At 39.5% G+C, this 19,093-nt stretch overlaps 1 protein-coding gene across 1 annotated transcript in view; it reads left to right on the top strand.

Annotated features, from left to right (window-relative positions):
* Positions 1-6,846: 6,846 nt before the first annotated feature.
* LOC107587270 (max-binding protein MNT-like) overlaps positions 6,847-19,093 on the top strand; it is a 16,793-nt gene continuing 4,546 nt past the window's right edge. Inside the window, exons 1-4 of the mRNA XM_016274988.1 lie at positions 6,847-7,481; positions 9,861-9,902; positions 11,302-11,494; positions 11,701-11,713. Coding sequence (XP_016130474.1) covers positions 6,847-7,481; positions 9,861-9,902; positions 11,302-11,494; positions 11,701-11,713 — 883 coding nt within the window. The remainder of the gene's footprint in view (positions 7,482-9,860; positions 9,903-11,301; positions 11,495-11,700; positions 11,714-19,093) is intronic.

The following is a 19,093-nucleotide window of genomic DNA, read 5'->3' as shown; positions in this document are numbered from 1 at the left end:
ATGTAGTATTGTAGTATGTTAGACTAGTTTAAGTGTTTATGTAGTTAATAAAACCTTACTTGTATCACACTTGATGTGTTGCTCATAACCTGCCCGCTTCAACTCAGACACAGAGATGAAATAGTGCAGTAAGACCACATTTATTTGAATGAATTATAGCATGTATTTTAATTCGATCGTTTGAGAGAGAGAGAGATGACAGTTGTGTGTACCTGTGTGCTGCGTCTGCGTGTCTCTCTGTATAAACAATTACTTCAAAATCAGCGATTTTACCACTTTTAATGAAAATCACGGGAATGCGTTGACAGCAAGTTTGTGTGTGTGTGCAGAGCAATCAGCGATCTCTGACCTCTCTCTCTCTCTCTGTGTGTGTGTGTGTGTGATGCATGTTGGTTAGTGTGCATCAATTAAAGCAGCGCATTAATATAGAACGGTGATTAAACTGACTTGGAACTAGAGGTCTTCACGGCGGACCCGAGACCCGACCCGGGATCCGTACGGGTTCGGGGCTATATTTTAAATGGTCAGCCGTGTCCGGGTCGGGTCCCAATCCATTACTTCGGGTCCCGGGTCTGTTTAACATTGTGTGTAATACCAGAGTCGAACGGACTCAGAGAACACCCGGCTGTTATCAGAGTCAGTCAGCGCTGTGCGTGTGTTGTTTTGTCACTTTCAACTTGTAAAATTAGGATGAGAAAAGTGTGAGTCGGTAATTTGAAATAAGGTGGGGAAAAAAAAAAAAACAGAGCGATGTCATCAGAAGCAGGGTGGGCGGAGTTAATGCACACGCATGGTGATAATGGATACCTTCATGAGTGATGCGAGTTATTATTGATTATTTTTTTAATAATATTATGAATGAACCGTCTTGTTGTGATATCTAAAATTTTTGCTCAGACTCGGATCAGAGAACACAGAGATGATAGCAAATAAGTAAAGATAACGTCAGCAGCCATGGCACTGGACGAGCAATCGTTAGTATAATCCAAATGGGCAAACAGTCTAAATTATTATGCAAGTTGACTCGAGATACAAAAAATGCAAAACTGCAAAGTCGCATTTGTCATCCGTCACCATGACAGCAAGTGGACTTTTGAAACTGGAATAATGAGTGGATTACGCATTTCAATTGGCAAGAGAGGAATAACACGGATGAGTTCGGGTCCATCTTTCAAATAATTGACGGTTCGCGTCGGTTCCGAGTTGTACATTTTTGACATTTCTCGGTTCTGCACGGGCCCGGGTCCAACTTTCAAAATAATAGAATTTTTGGACCCGTGTAGACCTCTACTTGGAACTACCATTAAACGGTTTTACTGCATACCTGCCAGCCAATCAGAATCCAGTATTCAGACAGACCATGGAATAAAACTGAAATACATAACAACAATTGAACTACATACTAGTCAGAAGTGAACGGTTGATATCTGAAGCACATCCTCATAGAATTTAATGTCACGCACTGCATTTTGTTACCATTGAGATAGTGACTGCTAGCGAAGGAGTAGTCACTAGTGAAATTTAAAATACTAGTTTTAATTTTCTATCAATTCTAACAAGTCCTAGCAACAAAAATAGAGAGTAAGAGGAATAAATGTAAAACGGCTTGCCATACGCGGTCTAGCCATGCAAATGAGCCGCGCTCAGCCTTTAGCGGCTGCCCATGTGGACAGACACCATGCCTTGTTGTTCTCCACGCCCATTGGTTCCCTCTCATCGACATGTTTTAATCATGTGCCAATGTACCGCAGGGTAGGGCTACCGCGAAAACCCGGAACATGGATTCCGTAGACGTTTCACACTATTTCCTTATTTCATGCGCTAATAAGCGACCGGAAACACATTTAAACAGCGTCTCTCGTGCCATATAAATCTCTCCCTGAAGTCTTGATCCTTTATATATACATTTCGATCTCATTTGTGAGATTACGTTCGGTATAGATTCCCGATCCTACCGCTTAGCGTGACAGCGTGTTCTGCCCTACTTTTGAATCACTGGTAGTATGAGGGAGGAGTCGCTCTGGCGAGGGCGGACCTTGAGCGGTATGCCTTTCGACTTGTTGTATTTTCTGTTACTCCAATCGCCATCTTGTTGCCAGTGAAGTAATGTGTTTCTGATGAATTTCGGGAGCGCCCTGGATGTCTTATGACTGTCTTTGGAAGCCAGTGGATTATACTGTGATTTAACCCACCACATATATCTGTTTCGGGGGCTTGCATACATTTTTAACGGGAACGTATTGTATCGATGTTCAAAATGAGTATCGATACTCTATTGGAAGCGGCCAGGTATTTGGAGTGGCAAGCCCAGCAACAACAGATTGCACGTGGTAAGGCGGGGCGGGGGGGAACTGGGTGATTGCACAGATCTACAGGATAAATTAGATATGTATGAACTAATTTGGGATTTTACCCAGCAAATTGTATTTTCATACCGGCACACGTCAAGATAAATAACAGCTATATTTTCTTTCAAAAGAAAAAAAAACTGCAAATCAGCTTTTTATTATAAGCATTGCGAACAAGTGCTCAGTGGTAATGTCCAGTGGTTTGCACTGTTTGTAGGGTGCAGTCTTCGTGACTAGGGCATATTTCGCTCACTCGGTTTCCGGGTTAAATCCATGCTATATTTAGTGTGCTACTATACTCGCTCAGTAGCGCAGCGGTGGGTGGGCACATTTACCCCGACAGATCCTAGTATACGGCGCGTCGTATTTTTGTCAGACACATTAAGTTACACGTTTTTGCATTTATATTGGCTGGGTAGAATTCTTAAAATGATAAAAACCATTTTTACCCACCTTTTAATTAATTAAGCAGGTTAGCTAAAGTAGAGAACGTCGTGTTTCCTATCCGTTGGGCGGTGGCAGTGGCATGAAGATATGAAATGGACAGGGGACCATGTGTGGTTGTGGCTGTACTCACGCTGAGCAGGTGCGGTTGCGGCGGGGGGGGGGGGGGGCGGGGCTTTTTGTTTCATTCTCGAGGTGACGTGTCAGTAAAGCCACACCCACAGCGAATACCGCGTGCTGAAAGTCCGCCCTCTTCAAACACGTGCGCGCCAGACACCAGCTCCCCACTCCCTCTCCGTCTCTCCCAGGTCACAACTGGGGAGAAAATAGGGCAACGCCACCCTCCCTCAATGCAGAAGTTATATAATGTGCATTTTTCCATGCATGTCCAAGTAAAAGCTTGACATACTGATTTACTCTTTTGGAGACTGTTTAATTGTTTGGCATACAGTTAAAAAGGCTGTAGAACAATAAGTGCAGTTGGCATATTTTTGAACATCTCTGCAAGGTCTTTCTCTTTAAAGGCTTTATTCAAATATGCAAACTTTGCATACACTTACACAATCTTTGACCTTGTACTAGATCAATAAAATTACATGTAAGCTCAAATGTGCTGTATTTAAAAACGCTGAGGCTTTATGTTAAAGGGGATGAGAATGATACCCTACATTTATAAAAAAAAAAAAAAAAGCTATTTATTGCATAACAACAAAGAGAATTTCCTTTCAGTTTTTATACCATCAAACCTGGTTACGCTTTCACTTACTGTCTGGGCTCTGTGGACTTTGTATTTGAACTAGTGTTTGAAATATATTAATATTGAGTTTTCTCTTTAAAGGCTTTATTCAAATATGCAAACTTTGCATACACTTACACAATCTTTGACCTTGTACTAGATCAATAAAATTACATGTAAGCTCAAATGTGCTGTATTTAAAAACGCTGAGGCTTTATGTTAAAGGGGATGAGAATGATACCCTACATTTATAAAAAAAAAAAGCTATTTATTGCATAACAACAAAGAGAATTTCCTTTCAGTTTTTATACCATCAAACCTGGTTACGCTTTCACTTACTGTCTGAGCTCTGTGGACTTTGTATTTGAACTAGTGTTTGAAATATATTAATATTGAGCGTTAATGAAGACGTTAAAGGTTCTTAACTAGTTGTCCAGACCCACACAATCATAAATGGGTTAGTTTGTTGTTAAATGCAATGTCATGTTTGCATTTAATTTGATTGTTCAAAATGATCAATGATTTGTATGCAAGTACAGGTCATTGCAATTGATACAAAGCCTCTTTGCGCTGTTCTGGTCTAGTTTGTTTCAGAATATTTGGTCGTGATTTCCACATTAGCCTTTGAAAATGGAATGTAATTTTGGAAGGTTCCTTTAGAAGTTTCCTTTGTCCCTTTTACACAGTGCCATGTTCATAATGCACACTCTTAAAGCCTACGGACCACCATAGTATATCCCATCTGTGTCCTGAGTGAAGTCTTAAGAGCTTTACATGCTTATTTACAGAGAGCAATTGATGGCGCTCTCATGAGCTGTTCAGAACGTATTAGCCTGGCTGTGTTATGTTTGCACGATGACACATTAGTGTTTGTGATTCCATTCCTAACATGCTATTCATTTCTTTGTACGCATGTAAATGTCAAGAGAAACGGCATTTCGGTTTGTATTTATCTTCTGTTATGTAATGGAGAAATATGCAAGGACTGAACATATTGATCTCCGCATTCTTTCGTTTTGAAGGCTTCTGAGAACGTGTTTCACAATCAATATCATTCTTCCTGCTGATGCAGGAAGATTCCCGCATGTTGTGGTTTGAACTGTGCAGGAACGCTTTGCATCAGGTCACCCCCTTTGTCTGCGGCGTGCTCGCATTCGCAAGATGCAGCTTCTCCTGCACAGGAATGACAGTTTTGGCTCAAAGACACTTTGGACAGCAGCCAAAATTCCTCCCCCACCCCCTTGTATTAAAATTCAAACATTGATCTGAAGTCACAACTCGGGTGGAACTGAATATGGATTGACGGGCTAAACAATAGGTCTGTCCATCAATCATGGAAATCGTTGAATGGTGGGGGCATTTTAGCCTATAGATGGTACGGTCTCCGATTCCCCATGCCAGCTCTTGGCTTTTCATGCAGACTTCTGTGTGACGTCAGTGTAGAGCTGGAGACTAGGCAAGACTCTTACTGGGACTTCTCTCTTAAAGAGACAGACCATCCAGGACAGCTAGCTCACACCCCACCCTAATTTGGACATGGAGTCATGATTTACTGCTCCCTACACTGGCTTTTCTTTTTTAAATTGAAATCTATAGCTACACCGCAGGTTTTGAGCCCTGTTATATGAATTTCACACACTGTCTTGATGTATTAAATTACTCTGTTAGTCTTTCGGTTTGTATTTATCTTCTGTTATGTAATGGAGAAATATGCAAGGACTGAACATATTGATCTCCGCATTCTTTCGTTTTGAAGGCTTCTGAGAACGTGTTTCACAATCAATATCATTCTTCCTGCTGATGCAGGAAGATTCCCGCATGTTGTGGTTTGAACTGTGCTGGAACGCTTTGCATCAGGTCACCCCCTTTGTCTGCGGCGTGCTCGCATTCGCAAGATGCAGCTTCTCCTGCACAGGAATGACAGTTTTGGCTCAAAGACACTTTGGACAGCAGCCAAAATTCCTCCCCCACCCCGTTGTATTAAAATTCAAACATTGATCTGAAGTCACAACTCGGGTGGAACTGAATATGGATTGACGGGCTAAACAATAGGTCTGTCCATCAATCATGGAAATCGTTGAATGGTGGGGGCATTTTAGCCTATAGATGGTACAGACTCCGATTCCCCATGCCAGCTCTTGGCTTTTCATGCAGACTTCTGTGTGACGTCAGTGTAGAGCTGGAGACTAGGCAAGACTCTTACTGGGACTTCTCTCTTAAAGAGACAGACCATCCAGGACAGCTAGCTCACACCCCACCCTAATTTTGACATGGAGTCATGATTTACTGCTCCCTACACTGGCTTTTCTTTTTTAAATTGAAATCTATAGCTACACCGCAGGTTTTGAGCCCTGTTATATGAATTTCACACACTGTCTTGATGTATTAAATTACTCTGTTAGTATGCAGCTTCTCATTAATAATTTACACTTCACAGCCATGAGCGCTTCTTAGTCAGAGCCTAGACAAGCACTAATTAGTTCCATTACTGATCTATAAATTGGTATTAATCTGTAGTATTGCTGCTGATATTCATTAGTTATAGCTATAGTTTAGTTAGCTCTTCTTTCACAAATGTATTTTTTTACACAGAGCTATGCCATATATCTGGATAATAAATGGTAAATCACCATTTGAAATTTGTGCAGGTTATTAATGAATCAGGCAACCACATCAGAGAAACAGGAATGTGAATTTCATAAAATATATTTCAGTCTGAAGAAAATTAATGACTGCAAGACGAGACCCGGAGAATTTTTTTTTGTTTATATTATGACAGTATTGCAGAAAAGCAGTCTGTTACATTCTTAAGGACAAAAGTAATTGTTTTTTTTTTTCAATGGCCCACACCAGGGTTTGACACGATACATTTGATCACATCAAATTAGATTTTCTTTCATTTCAGCAATTTTGTGTAGAAGTATTTCATACAATATATTTACTCAAATCACTAAAAATGTGAAATAGTTTTTGATATATTAGCATGGGTGTCGTATATTTTTGAACTGACACAAAGGCTTTTTGGTAATTGGAAAAAGCTGAAATTGGCTAATAATTACTAATAAGCCTGGTGAATAAAGTTAATAAAGTTTGCTTTGGCAAGCTATTTCGAACTTCTGACAACTCTAAACTAATTTAGTTTTTTGCTTGATTTTGTTCAAAATGACGTCACACCAGTTTGTTCTTTGATTTTGCTTTAAGTATATCGGGGCCTTAACTGTTTCCATGCAAGCTGTGAATTTAGGCAAGAAATCAGAATCTCCAGTGAGAGTCAAGAAAAAAGAAACAGCGTTTCCATTAAAGCTGCAAATTTAATTTATGCAAGAAATCAGAATACCACAAAAACTATGTGCGGATCCCTGGGTCGACGAAGTGCGGCTCGAGCCACACCGCCACCACCAGCACCACCCTCCGGTCCCGCCCCCTCCCCTCCCACCACCTGTTCCCATAGCTGTCATTCCTTTCCCGGTGGTCTCAGCCAACCCTCCGGCCCCTCCCATTCAGACTGCTTCGACCCTTCACACAGCCTCCTCAATGCCAGTGGTCACACCCTTGGCCACAGCCCTGTCCCCACCAGCAGCCCCCCTCCTCAGCCCTAATGGCAAGGATGCCCATTCCCCTCCACAGCAGCAGCAGCAGCAGCAGCAGCAGCAGCAACATCATCACTTGATCGCACACATAAAAGCAGAAGCTACCAGCTTGCCTCCATCGAATAACAGTCCCAAGCAGCAGCCGCAGCCACAGCTACAACAGACGCAGGCGCTGCTGCAACCGTATCCAGCCCCCATCATCACAGCCCAGCATCCACCACAGCAACACGCCCTCCTGCCCCAGCCAGCACTACCCCAACCTCAGCCCGCACCAGCCCAGGGTCAGGCAGACCAACCGCCCAGGCCTAACGGAGTTGTTGTGGAAGAGCCGCGCAACCTAGATGGCAAAAGGAGACCTGGAGGGTGAGCTGTGTTTTTTGGCTATATACAAGAAAGTGGAGGAGATTAAACTGTAGGACGCACACTTGAAACTGGGTGGGCTATTTTGTTATGAGATTGCAATTTTTAAAAAGTAGGCTGCTGTCCTGTACGGTGACCCATGATGAGAAAGAACGCTGCCCCTCAGGTCATGCTGTGTGTGTTTGTAGGTTGCAAACTAAATGAGTGATTTCTCATATACTCATCCTCATGTCGTTCTAAACCAGTGTTTCCCAACCACTGTGCCACGGCACACTAGTGACAGGTTGTCAGGTGTGCTGTGTAAAATGATCAGAACTTTCTATCTCTATTGTGTTATTTTAAATCAGTGCTATTGGTCATCTTTACATCTGTTTTGCAAATAATTAACCAATGAAAAGCATTCAGAAGAGCTTGTGACTAAACCTCATAAGGCCATTGGATCATCAAGCTGTCTCCCAAACCTCATAGCTCCATCCCGCCTCCAGTCAGAATTAAGTGCTCATACGCTGATGCAAGGTTAAATAAAGAACTGATGTTTAAATAAGTACAGGATTTTCTTTACTCAAAAAACACTGTCTATGAAGGCTAATGCTTTTTGTGTGTTTGAAGAGTGGAGATGAGTCTTAGCATTTGCCATCTAGGTGTAGCTAATGTAACTGTTTTAGCCTATATATCCTGTGCATAGCGCTTCATCTTTTAATATCATGAGATTTTGGCCAAATGTATTCAACAACAAAAAACTGAGCACCCATATAGCTACAATAAACTTTATAACCTGTAAGTTGAAGATGCGGCCATTCTAATGACGGACAAAGCACAGATCAACACCATTCGCTGGTCAAAAACCTCGTAACTCCATTTGAGCTTGATTTTCATAAAATGTTAATATTATAAGCGAACATGCAAGTGTCTGATCATATATAAAGCCACAATACGATGCAGTGTTTAATTATTTTAAAAAATATATATATTTTTAAAAATATATATTTTTTTACATTTCCTGAAAGTGGTAGTGGTTTTGGACATACAAGGTTTCCGCCCGACAGTGATGATATGTAAATTTGTTGTTTTATCATCACCAACAACATAAAGCTACCTGTGACCTTGTGTTCCTTCCTGACTTAAGCTCAAGTTTCACCTTAAATGTGAGTACTACTTTTAATAAATTATCCAGTGTTAATATGCCATTTGAAGCAATGCATGTTTGTGCAATTTTGCTGTATTTCAGTGCTTAGTGGTGTGCAGTGGGATTCTTTACTTATCAAAACTGTGCCGTGGCTAAAAAAAAAAAAAAGTTGGGAAAAACTGTTCTAAACACACATGATTTTGTTTTATGTGGAACACAAAAGGAGATATTTTGAGAATGTTCATGCTGCTCTTTTCCATACAACGCAAGGATGTTAAAAAAGCAAAAAAGCACCATAAAAGTAGTTTCTTTGACTCCTTCCTATCATGTGAGAATATTCGCTGAGAACTGTTGCAGCATTAAATATAATTTACATATTTTAAAATATGAATAATCAAGACACGTTGAGACATGTATATCTTCTTGTCACCGATCGGGGCTCGTTTAGTTTAAAGTTTAAAGTCCGATTGAGTTTTGAAAGCTGTCATTGAGAATGAACTGTATGATTCACCGAAACAAAACTGAAATCACAATATGACTTGGTGCGATTTAATGAAATACATATATGTGCTGCATGTTTCAGAATGAAGTGTGGCGCTGTGTTCTTTTACTTGCGAGCAGCTCATGATCCAGTGTTTTTAGTGTCTCAGAGAGGCTTGGTTCAAAAAGTTTGCTTCGCTTATAACCTGCTTTTGAGAACGCACCATGGACCAACCATTTTTCCAAAACTGTAATGAGAAGTGCTTATAAACTGGCTGTTGTCAACAAAAGAGATGCATTAAGGGCTCTCTGTGGTTTTCCGCCAAAATAAAAGCTTGATGAATTAACATTTGAAAAGGAAGAAATAAAGACATAAATGTAAACTCTATTTTTATATTATTAATTTTTTTATATTTTTAGTTATTCAAATTTTTGAATGAATTGTGCAGCCCTAGCACAGCAAACCTAGAGTTTTTTTGTGCAGTGTTTATTGTGTAATTTTATATATTTGTTTTTTTCAGAGCTTGAACAACTCCTGCTCAGTGTTTGGTGTCATTATTTGTGTAAGAGCTGCATGAAAAAATTTTCCTTTTGTGTTGCCTACAAGAAAAAAAAATTGAAATAACATGAGATTGAGCAGTGGCCATATTTTTTTTTGCAGTGAACTACTTATTTGCAACATACTTACTTGCAAGAGACCATGATATAAAATGTAATGGGTTGATTTGTGAAAGTTTACATATGACCTAGAAACATTTTCAATATTTTTCCCGCAGGGCTGGAACTCGAGAAGTTCACAACAAGCTGGAAAAGAACAGGTGGGTTAACTTCTGTTTGCATTTTTGTGTTTATTTATTTTGACAAACAGAAGCTGAGCATTTACAGTATCTGACTGAAGTGAGTACACCCCTCACATTTTTGTAAATATTTTATTATACCTTTTCATGTGACAACACTGAAGAAATGACACTTTGCTACAATGTAAAGTAGTGAGTGTACAGCTTGTATAACAGTGTAAATTTGCTGTCCCCTCAAAATAACCCAACACACAGCCATTAATGTCTAAACCGCTGGCCACAAAAGTGAGTACACCCCTAAGTGAAAATGTCCAAATTGGGCCCAATTAGCCATTTTCTCTCCCCGGTGTCATGTGACTCATTAGTGTTACAAGGTCTCAGGTGTGAATGGGGAGCAGGTGTGTTAAATTTAGTGAAGATAAACTTATTTGGTTCAGATGGTGTCAAGTGTGTGTGGCGGTAACCAGGTGAGAAGTACAAAGACAAGTGTCATGGTCTGGGGCTGCATGAGTGCTACAGTTCATTGAGGGAACCATGAATGCCAACATGTACTGTGACATACTGAAGCAGAGCATGATCCCCTCCCTTCGGAGACTGGGCCGCAGGGCAGTATTCCAACATGATAACGACCCCAAACACACCTCCAAGACGACCACTGCCTTGCTAAAGAAGCTGAGGGTAAAGGTGATGGATTGGCCAAGCATGGGCATCCTCAAACGGAAGGTGGAGGAGCGCAAGGTCTCGAACATCCACCAGCTCCGTGATGTCGTCATGGAGGAGTGGAAGAGGACTCCAGTGGCAACCTGTGAAGCTCTGGTGAACCCCATGCCCAAGAGGGTTAAGGCAGTGCTGGAAAATAATGGTGGCCACACAAAATATTGACACTTTGGGCCCAATTTGGATATTTTCACTTAGGAGTGTACTCACTTTTGTGGCCAGCGGTTTAGACATCAATGGCTGTGGGTTGAGTCATTTTGAGGGGACAGTAAATTTACACTGTTATACAAGCTGTACACTCACTACTTTACATTGTAGCAAAGTGTCATTTCTTCAGTGTTGTCACATGAAAAGATATAATAAAATATTTACAAAAATGTGAGGGGTGTACTCACTTCTGTCAGATACTGTAAATTCATTGAGTAGCCTTAATGTAAGTTGTATGGTTGCTGGACTGATCACAGACACATTAACTGTTGTCACTTTGCAATTAGTGCACTATTTGTTTTTTCTGGCTAGAAGGCCTTTGCCCTACTAGTAACCACAGTAACAAATATGATATTACAAAGCAATTGCCTTTTGACTTCTTCATTGCTGTTACTTCCACCACCAAAATGCTTTGCCTAAACGTCTGTTGAAACTCTCACTTGCTTTGCACAAAACATAAGAAACGGAACGATCAGTGCTTTTCTTTCTGTCACAGACGAGCACATCTGAAAGAATGTTTTGAGACCCTCAAGAAGAACGTTCCTAATGTGGATGAAAAGAAAACTTCCAATCTGAGTGTCTTGAGGAGTGCTCTCCGCTACATCCAGGTAATGGGATTGGATATAAGTGCGATGAAACGAGTGTTTGATGACGTGCATCCAATAGAAGCTTCTAAAATAAATAATGTTGTAATGATATCATCAATATATTTTGCATATAAAAGAAGCCTATTTTTGGGACTATTCAAATTGGGTTTTTTTTTTCTTTTTAGATTTCTGAAGTTAAATGTTTGATGACCCAGACATGTTTTTATGAGATTCACCTAGAAACACACATCCATCCTTATTCCATTTGTAGTATAACTGGTGTGGACTGTTACGTCTGCTTGTAAAAGTTCATGTTTGAATGTGAGGATGGCGTTTTGATTGGGAATGCTTTTCCTCTGAACTATATTAGTTAGATGCCAACATGAATTCATAAAAAAGAACATCATTTATTCCTAAAGGATATTGTATGGTAATAATGAATAACAACGGAAAATGTGTTGGGAATAGGTCACAAGTTGGGGTTTTATAGTCCGTTTTCTCCTTCTCTATTCTCGTTCTCACCCTCCCACCCACATACACTTCTCCACACATACTTTACTAGCAGAATTGTGTCATATGCATCTGCCAAAATATCCTCGGTCGGATTCTTCTCTGTGTGCGCTCATTATATCTTTTCCTTACCCTCTTCCCCAGTTCTTTTCAAGAGGTGTACTTTATTTTTTCCACTTGGCTGTTTCTCTATCCATCTGGTTTTTCTTTGCCTGATGTTCAACAGCTAATGTTAAAAATGGCAATTTAAGCATATGAAAACCTTGATTCATTTTAATGACTCTATTTTAAATAACAGTTTGCGTGAATTAATTTAGAAAATGAAATGAACTCAACTTAATTTAGGATAATATGGTGGTCAATCACATGTGTAAGCTGTTAAAGCTCATATGAGTTTACCCGGATCAGAACATTAACACTGATGTAGATACAGCTGACATAAAAGCGCCAAGGTCACGGTCGATCATTTAATTTGCAGACGGTAGCTGCAACGATTAGTATAATAGTGTGGGTAGAAAGGTGACCTGTTTATGAAAGATATATCTTTGAGTTATGACACCAAAAGCTATAAAACTGAACCTGATGGTTATAAAGACACGATAAACACAAGCGAGGGAATGTGGGCCGCCTGCTCGCACGCTACTCTCTTCTGCATGCGCTGTTCTCGAGCTCTCTCCCCCACCCTCGCCCGCTTTCTTTCAGCCTGCTCCTGTGTCCACGTGAGGCATGAGCACATGGCGAGCGTGAGCCCGGTGACGTCAACTCCCCTCCCTCTCTCGCTCAGCGTGCGCACGCCAGACACACACACACACACACACACACACATGCCGACTGAAGCCGTTTAAAATCAAACAATGCATCTTGAAACGCTGTTGCAGTACATGATGCGTGCTGTTTGGCATGCTTGTGTAAAAGTAGGTTACGCTACATTGTTCGAGTCGGTAGCCTTGCATGGCTGTTGTTTTTTTCTTTTCTGGGCCAGTAGTCCTGTGAATCGTAACCAAGGAGACCACAGCAAACAGAGCCGGTGGTCAGTGAACGGCAGGGGGTCCCTCTGTCTGTAGATTGAGTTTCTTTATGGTTAGGTTCTAGATGCTAAACAGGCATGGCATTCTTCTTTTACGCTCACTGGTTGTGGAGTTGATGAGTGAACAGTGATGAATTTTCAAACAAGATATTACGAGTTGCATGATCAGTTCACAGCTGCAGTGATGTACCAGCTTCATCAGTGTTAGTTTATGGTGGTCTGATGTGGATTTTTTAGGAGCCAGTGCTAATGTTGATATTTTATTCCACATTATTTACTCTAGTGGTCAACCAATGCATTACTTTTTCTTTTGGTTGCTGGTATGATATAATGTTTCTATACATATAATCAAACTAAATAATGACTGAGACATACAATCAAATAAACACTTATCTTCTCAGTATTTACTGAAAAAAATTCACCCAAAACATTTATTATTCATCGACTTTTAAAATAAAATGTAACATTTTGCATATTTTTTAAAAGAGTACTTATGGAAATAATATACTTTATAAGAATACTGAAATGTTTTCGGACACTTAGTTTAAATTTATACTGAATGCAGTCACTTAACTAAAATTTCATCATTCTATTGTCTTTGAAATATGGTTAACGTTTACTGTCAGCATTTATGGAAAACTACAATAGCCTATACTTTAATGTCATTTCTGCTGAAACTTGAATGTCAAATCTACATATAGTTGTAATTACATATTTGTAATGATGTTGAAAATGAGTACATTAAAATGTATATTAACTTTAAATTTCATAATAAGTTTATAATTTAATATTATTTAACTACAGTTAAATTAGAAATCAAGTTTTTATGTGCTTTAGTATGTTAGTCGACATCTCAAAATACGTGTACTGCTTTAAAGCACAACAAAAGATTATTAAAACAATGATATAAAATGTACTTTTAAATTAAATTATTAATTTGACATGACTACAAAGTGCACTTTTTTTTAAAAGTGTAATTAAATGTTAAAAAACTAAATCTTGAAACTCCAAGTACACTTATGTGGCCATTTATGTCATTAAGATATTATATTATAGTATGTTTTTTTGAAGTACATTACAAGTACACGTTCAATACAATTGAGTGTACTTCTTTTGCACAAGAGAAGGCTGTCAGTAGATTGTTAATATGAGGAACTAATGCTCCTGTTAATTACTCAGTAAGTTCAAATTGACCAATTAATCATTTATTTACTCAAATTCAATCACTCGTATTCATGTAAAATATTTTAAAAACAAAAGATGTGCATTATCTATTGACAAGATAGTCAAAAGACTTTGCAACTGAGAGGCAGTAAACTGGGCAATAAAAAATGAAATATTGTATGTTTAATAGCTGATTATATTAATCAGTAACAAATGTTTTTGCAGCATTATTTCATTGTTTGGATGTTCGAATGCAGTGTTACTTGATCGCTCTCTTTTTCAAACTACATTTGATAAAGATGAGCATGAAAGAGCAGGGATGCTGGGAGCAGGTGAGGAGTGTTTTTAATCACAAAGGTAGAGGGGCACGAAGACATGATACGGGGGAGGGAGTGCGAGAACCATCGGACTGGAAAACACTAGAGGTCGATGTGAGCCAATCGCATTAGCCCTTGCCTCTCTGTTACACCTTCTCCTCATCACTACGTTGCTCTTTCCCTGCTCTGTTGCCAAGGAGACCATGGTGGGTTCCAGCTGTTACCGTGGTGATATCCAGTGGGACCTGATATCTAGTCTGTAGGGATGTCTAGTCGGTTACACACAAAAGATGGAGTGGGTTCAAAACTGTCCTGGGGTCAGTCAGCACAGGTTTTATACACGCATCAGGATTTGAGCTGATGGCTGGGGTTGATGTTTCAGTATTATAATGACTGCTTTATCACTAGCTGAAGTGTCACATTTCCAAGGACTATGATGACACCGTGTCGGGTAGTCTTGTTGTCGTTCTAATTTGTCATTTTTGTACTTGACTTATTTCGAGTGCATTTTGCTTCTAAAGTAGCATCTCTTTATTAAGTTCAATTGTTTGCTCACAAAAACACCTCCATGTTCATGTGAAACGTTTACAAGTTTTTAACAGTCATTTAACAATTAGACCAAGGTCCAAAATTCAGTTTTCAAGGCATTCTAATATATATATATATATATATATAACATTTTTTGCAAACCATTAAACTGTTTTGCAGTATATCAGTTCCTGGCCAACATTAGATATTTTTCATTTTTATTAATCTGTATCAGTAGATATTGGATATTTAAAGAAATATTTAATGAAATGAATAGCTTTTATTCAGCAAGGTTGCATTAAATTGATAAACAGTGACAGTAAAGCCATTTATAATGTTGCAAACGTTTTCTATTTAAAATAAATGTAGTAAATGCTGTTCTTTTCAGCTTTTCGATTCATAAAAACATCTGATTTTTTTTTTTTAAATGTTTTAAAATCTATTTTCATATATAAAATTAAAAAGGTTACACAACTGTAATATATAAAATAAAACAGTTACTAAAAGTTTTTTTTTTTTTTTTTTACAAATAAATGCAGCCTTGGTGAACATAAGGGAATTATTTCCAAAAACCTTTAAAAAAATCACACAAACCCAAACTTTTGTGTTGTGTGTGTGCATATATGACTTGTCAGCACATCAGTCAGGATTTTAATATCTGTGCATCCCTATATTTAGTGCATAGCAAGTGTTTGTGTAATTTTATTTCAATGTTAAAATAACTTTCTATTGCAGCCTAATATAATCAGTTGAAGGTTCATTTCTGAAGAGTAAACATTTTTTTTTAAATGTATGATGTTTCAATATTATACATTTTAATAGGGCTGGTTATGTACCATCCATGTAGAAAACAGGAGGTGTTGGCTTGTATGTATTGCTGTGTGTGTGTGTGTGTGTGTACAGGTATATATGGTTTATGAGGACACAAATGTGTATAATGACATGGGTACTACAACGTAAACATGGTTTATGAGGACACTTCCTGTGTCCCCGTAAAACAAAAGGCTTAAAAAACCTACAAAACTGTGTTTTATGAAATTCAAAAATTGCCAACAGTTTCCTGTGAGGGTAGGTTTAGGTGTAGGGCAATAGAAAATACAGTTTGTACAGTTTAAAAACCATTATGCCTATGATGAGTCCCCGTAAACCACAAATACAAGTATGTGTGTATGTGTGTGTGTGTTGACCTGCTGTGTGAAGGGGGTTTAGGGCCAGACAGTCCAATCTGACTAATCCTGAATCAGGCTTCACTAGGACAAACTCTCTCTCTGCCTGCGCTCTCAACCTACTGCACCAGTCACATTCATATTCCCTTAATACTGTATCAGTGGGTTATATAATCCCATACACGCACAAAAAACACCCTCCACCTCTGCACATAACTCTATCTTCGTGCACGCTCACTGCTTCTTCAGCACTCAGAAACGTGTTTTGTTCTACTGTATACTGCAATCCTCTGTGACTCTGCAGGACTCCTGCTAATTAGGAGCCAAAATGCCCGTGTTGTCACAGTTTCTTTGGCAGAGCATAGGTGAGGGAGGGACTGAGGAGGAAACTGACTGATGAGTGTGTCAGAGCCGTCACATGCTCGAGGCTTTGACAGATGGGGTTGGGTGTGTGAACTGCTTTGCTTTGTGGACAGTTTGTTTCATAAAATTGGATGAGCACATATGTTAAACATTCTGTCACAAAGCAGTTCCTCTCTCACATGACCAGCCTCTCTCTTACTCGCATTTCTTGAATGTGGACGGACATACCTGTTCCTCTTCAAGGGTTTAAAAGTCTAAACAGTTTGTTCCCATTAGTCTAGTTTGATGTCCCGTGGTCAGCTGACTAAAGGCCCGTTCACACCAAGGACGATAACTATAAAGATAACGATATAGTTCTAAAAATCGTTCTCAATATTAAAGAATAGCAGAGTCCACACCACAACTATAACGATAAAGGCACAGAGAAACGATATCGTTGGAATCACTTTCAGAACGATTTTTTTCCAGCTGATGAACGATAAAAATATTGACAGCCAATTAGAATCCACCCTGCTGTAACGAGCTCGAGAATTTAAAGCGGCAGACGTGCATGCGCTTAGAATAAACAGACGATATCGTTCGCTGGTGTGGACGCTAATATCGTTGTCTTTATAGTTATCGTTCTTGGTGTGAACGGGCCTTGACACAAAAAGTGGGTCAAACCATTTGCCTGTGTGACTGCCACATCCCTTCTTTTCATCCCACCCCTTATGACTTCAAACTGTTGCTCTCTTTTTAAAAGGTGCACTCAGTTATTTCTGTATGTTCGCGTTGGAGTTATTTTGACTCCTAAAGCCCCGTTCACACCGCCAGCGACATAATCCCATTCATTTTCAATGGAGAGCTGGCGACACGAGCGACGGAATGTGGGCGTCAAGCGATGTGAGTCAAGTGACAAAAGTTCAGAATTCTTCAACTTTATGCAAATAAGCAGCAAATTTCGCGAGCGATTCAATTTACATTCCAAGCCTCGGTTAATACGGAAAGAGCTCCAGTCAGGTTTGTGTTGAGTCGGCTGGTTTATAGCCCTGGAAAGGGCACTGGGGGGATGAGCGCAGAGCATCGGCATTTGTTATGCCTTAAATAATTCAACAACACTATTCCAAGGCTTTTTGTCAGCAGTAATTTCTTGTGCAGTCTATTGTGACAAAACATTTTTGTATAAATCTCATATGCATCATTATAGCAAACAGAACAACGTTACGATCCTACAAGTTTTATATTTAATGTTATGTAATGAATAATCGGATTGTTGTAATATAAAGTTAAAGGGGTCATATGATGCGATTTCAATTTTTCCTTTCTCTTTGGAGGGTTACAAGCTCTTGGTGCATAAAGAAGATCTGTAAAGTTGCAAAGACTAAAGTCTCAAATCCAAAGAGATATTCTTTATAAAAGTTAAGAGTCAGCCACGCGGCTCGTTCTAACACGCCCCCGCATGCAGTGTTGCCAACTGCTTTCAATTGAAAGTAGCTAAAACTGGTAGCTAAATGTCACTAGATGACATCATAATGGCAAATTCACTGATCTATATAAAGATGAATGTAGATCAGTGGGCAAGATGAGAACTTAGATAAGGTTTGTCCAAGAAGTTGCTATATTTGTCCCTAAACTTTTGAAAAAAAGTCTCAAAAGGGGCAGGGAAGTCGTTAAATCTAGCTACAAAGTAGCTAAATTGGCAACACTGCCCACATGTCTACGTCACAATGTGGGAATATTTGCATAACGCCGCCCAAATGTTCACGCAAAGAAAGAAGGTGTAACTTTTATTCTCGCTGTCATGTTGGGGAGTCGCTGTGTGTTTCATTGTGAAAGCGAAACTACTTTGTTTGGTCTTCCAAAAGAGAACACGACTAGAAATCAGTGGTTAAACTGTATTTACAACACTGTTCCAGAACACTTCAACCCAAATATTCAGATGTGTGCAGTGCATTTTATGGAGGATGGATGAGGACTGTTTCCTGAACCAGTAGCCTAATGTGTCTGTAGCACAAAGGCTGTTTCTATAAAGTTGGGCAGTTCCAACTTTGCAAAGCTGTAAGTAAGTTTTTTATATTTCAATAATTTGCCACTGATGATTCAAACGCGAGTTTTGAGCAGTGTAGAGTAGCGCTTGTTGTTTGTCATTTCTCCGATCACAAATGCAGACATGGTTTTATGTTTATGCGGCGCGATGCAACGCAACGTGTAAAAAGACAGTATAAGTCATTATAATCAGTAATTATGTCCCCACTGGATGCAACAAATGCCTTGTTTGTAATGGGTTTTATTGGTTTTGTCTTGTCTATTGATGGCCGGATCGCGATGTCCCGTGGTCAGCCGACTAACACAAAAAGTGGGTCAAACCATTTGCCTGTGTGACTGCCACATCCCTTCTTTTCATCCCACCCCTTATGACTTCAAACTGTTGCTCTCTTTTTAAAAGGTGCACTCAGTTATTTCTGTATGTTCGCGTTGGAGTTATTTTGACTCCTAAAGCCCCGTTCACACCGCCAGCGACATAATCCCATTCATTTTCAATGGAGAGCTGGCGACAGGAATGTGGGAATGTGGGCGTCAAGCGATGTGAGTCAAGTGACAAAAGTTCAGAATTCTTCAACTTTATGCAAATAAGCACGCGAGCGAC

Source organism: Sinocyclocheilus grahami, unplaced genomic scaffold (assembly GCF_001515645.1).
Source record: "Sinocyclocheilus grahami isolate Dianchi unplaced genomic scaffold, SAMN03320097.WGS_v1.1 scaffold91.1, whole genome shotgun sequence".
Classification (NCBI taxonomy): Eukaryota; Metazoa; Chordata; class Actinopteri; order Cypriniformes; family Cyprinidae; genus Sinocyclocheilus; species Sinocyclocheilus grahami.
This window is presented reverse-complemented; position numbering and strand designations above follow the sequence as displayed.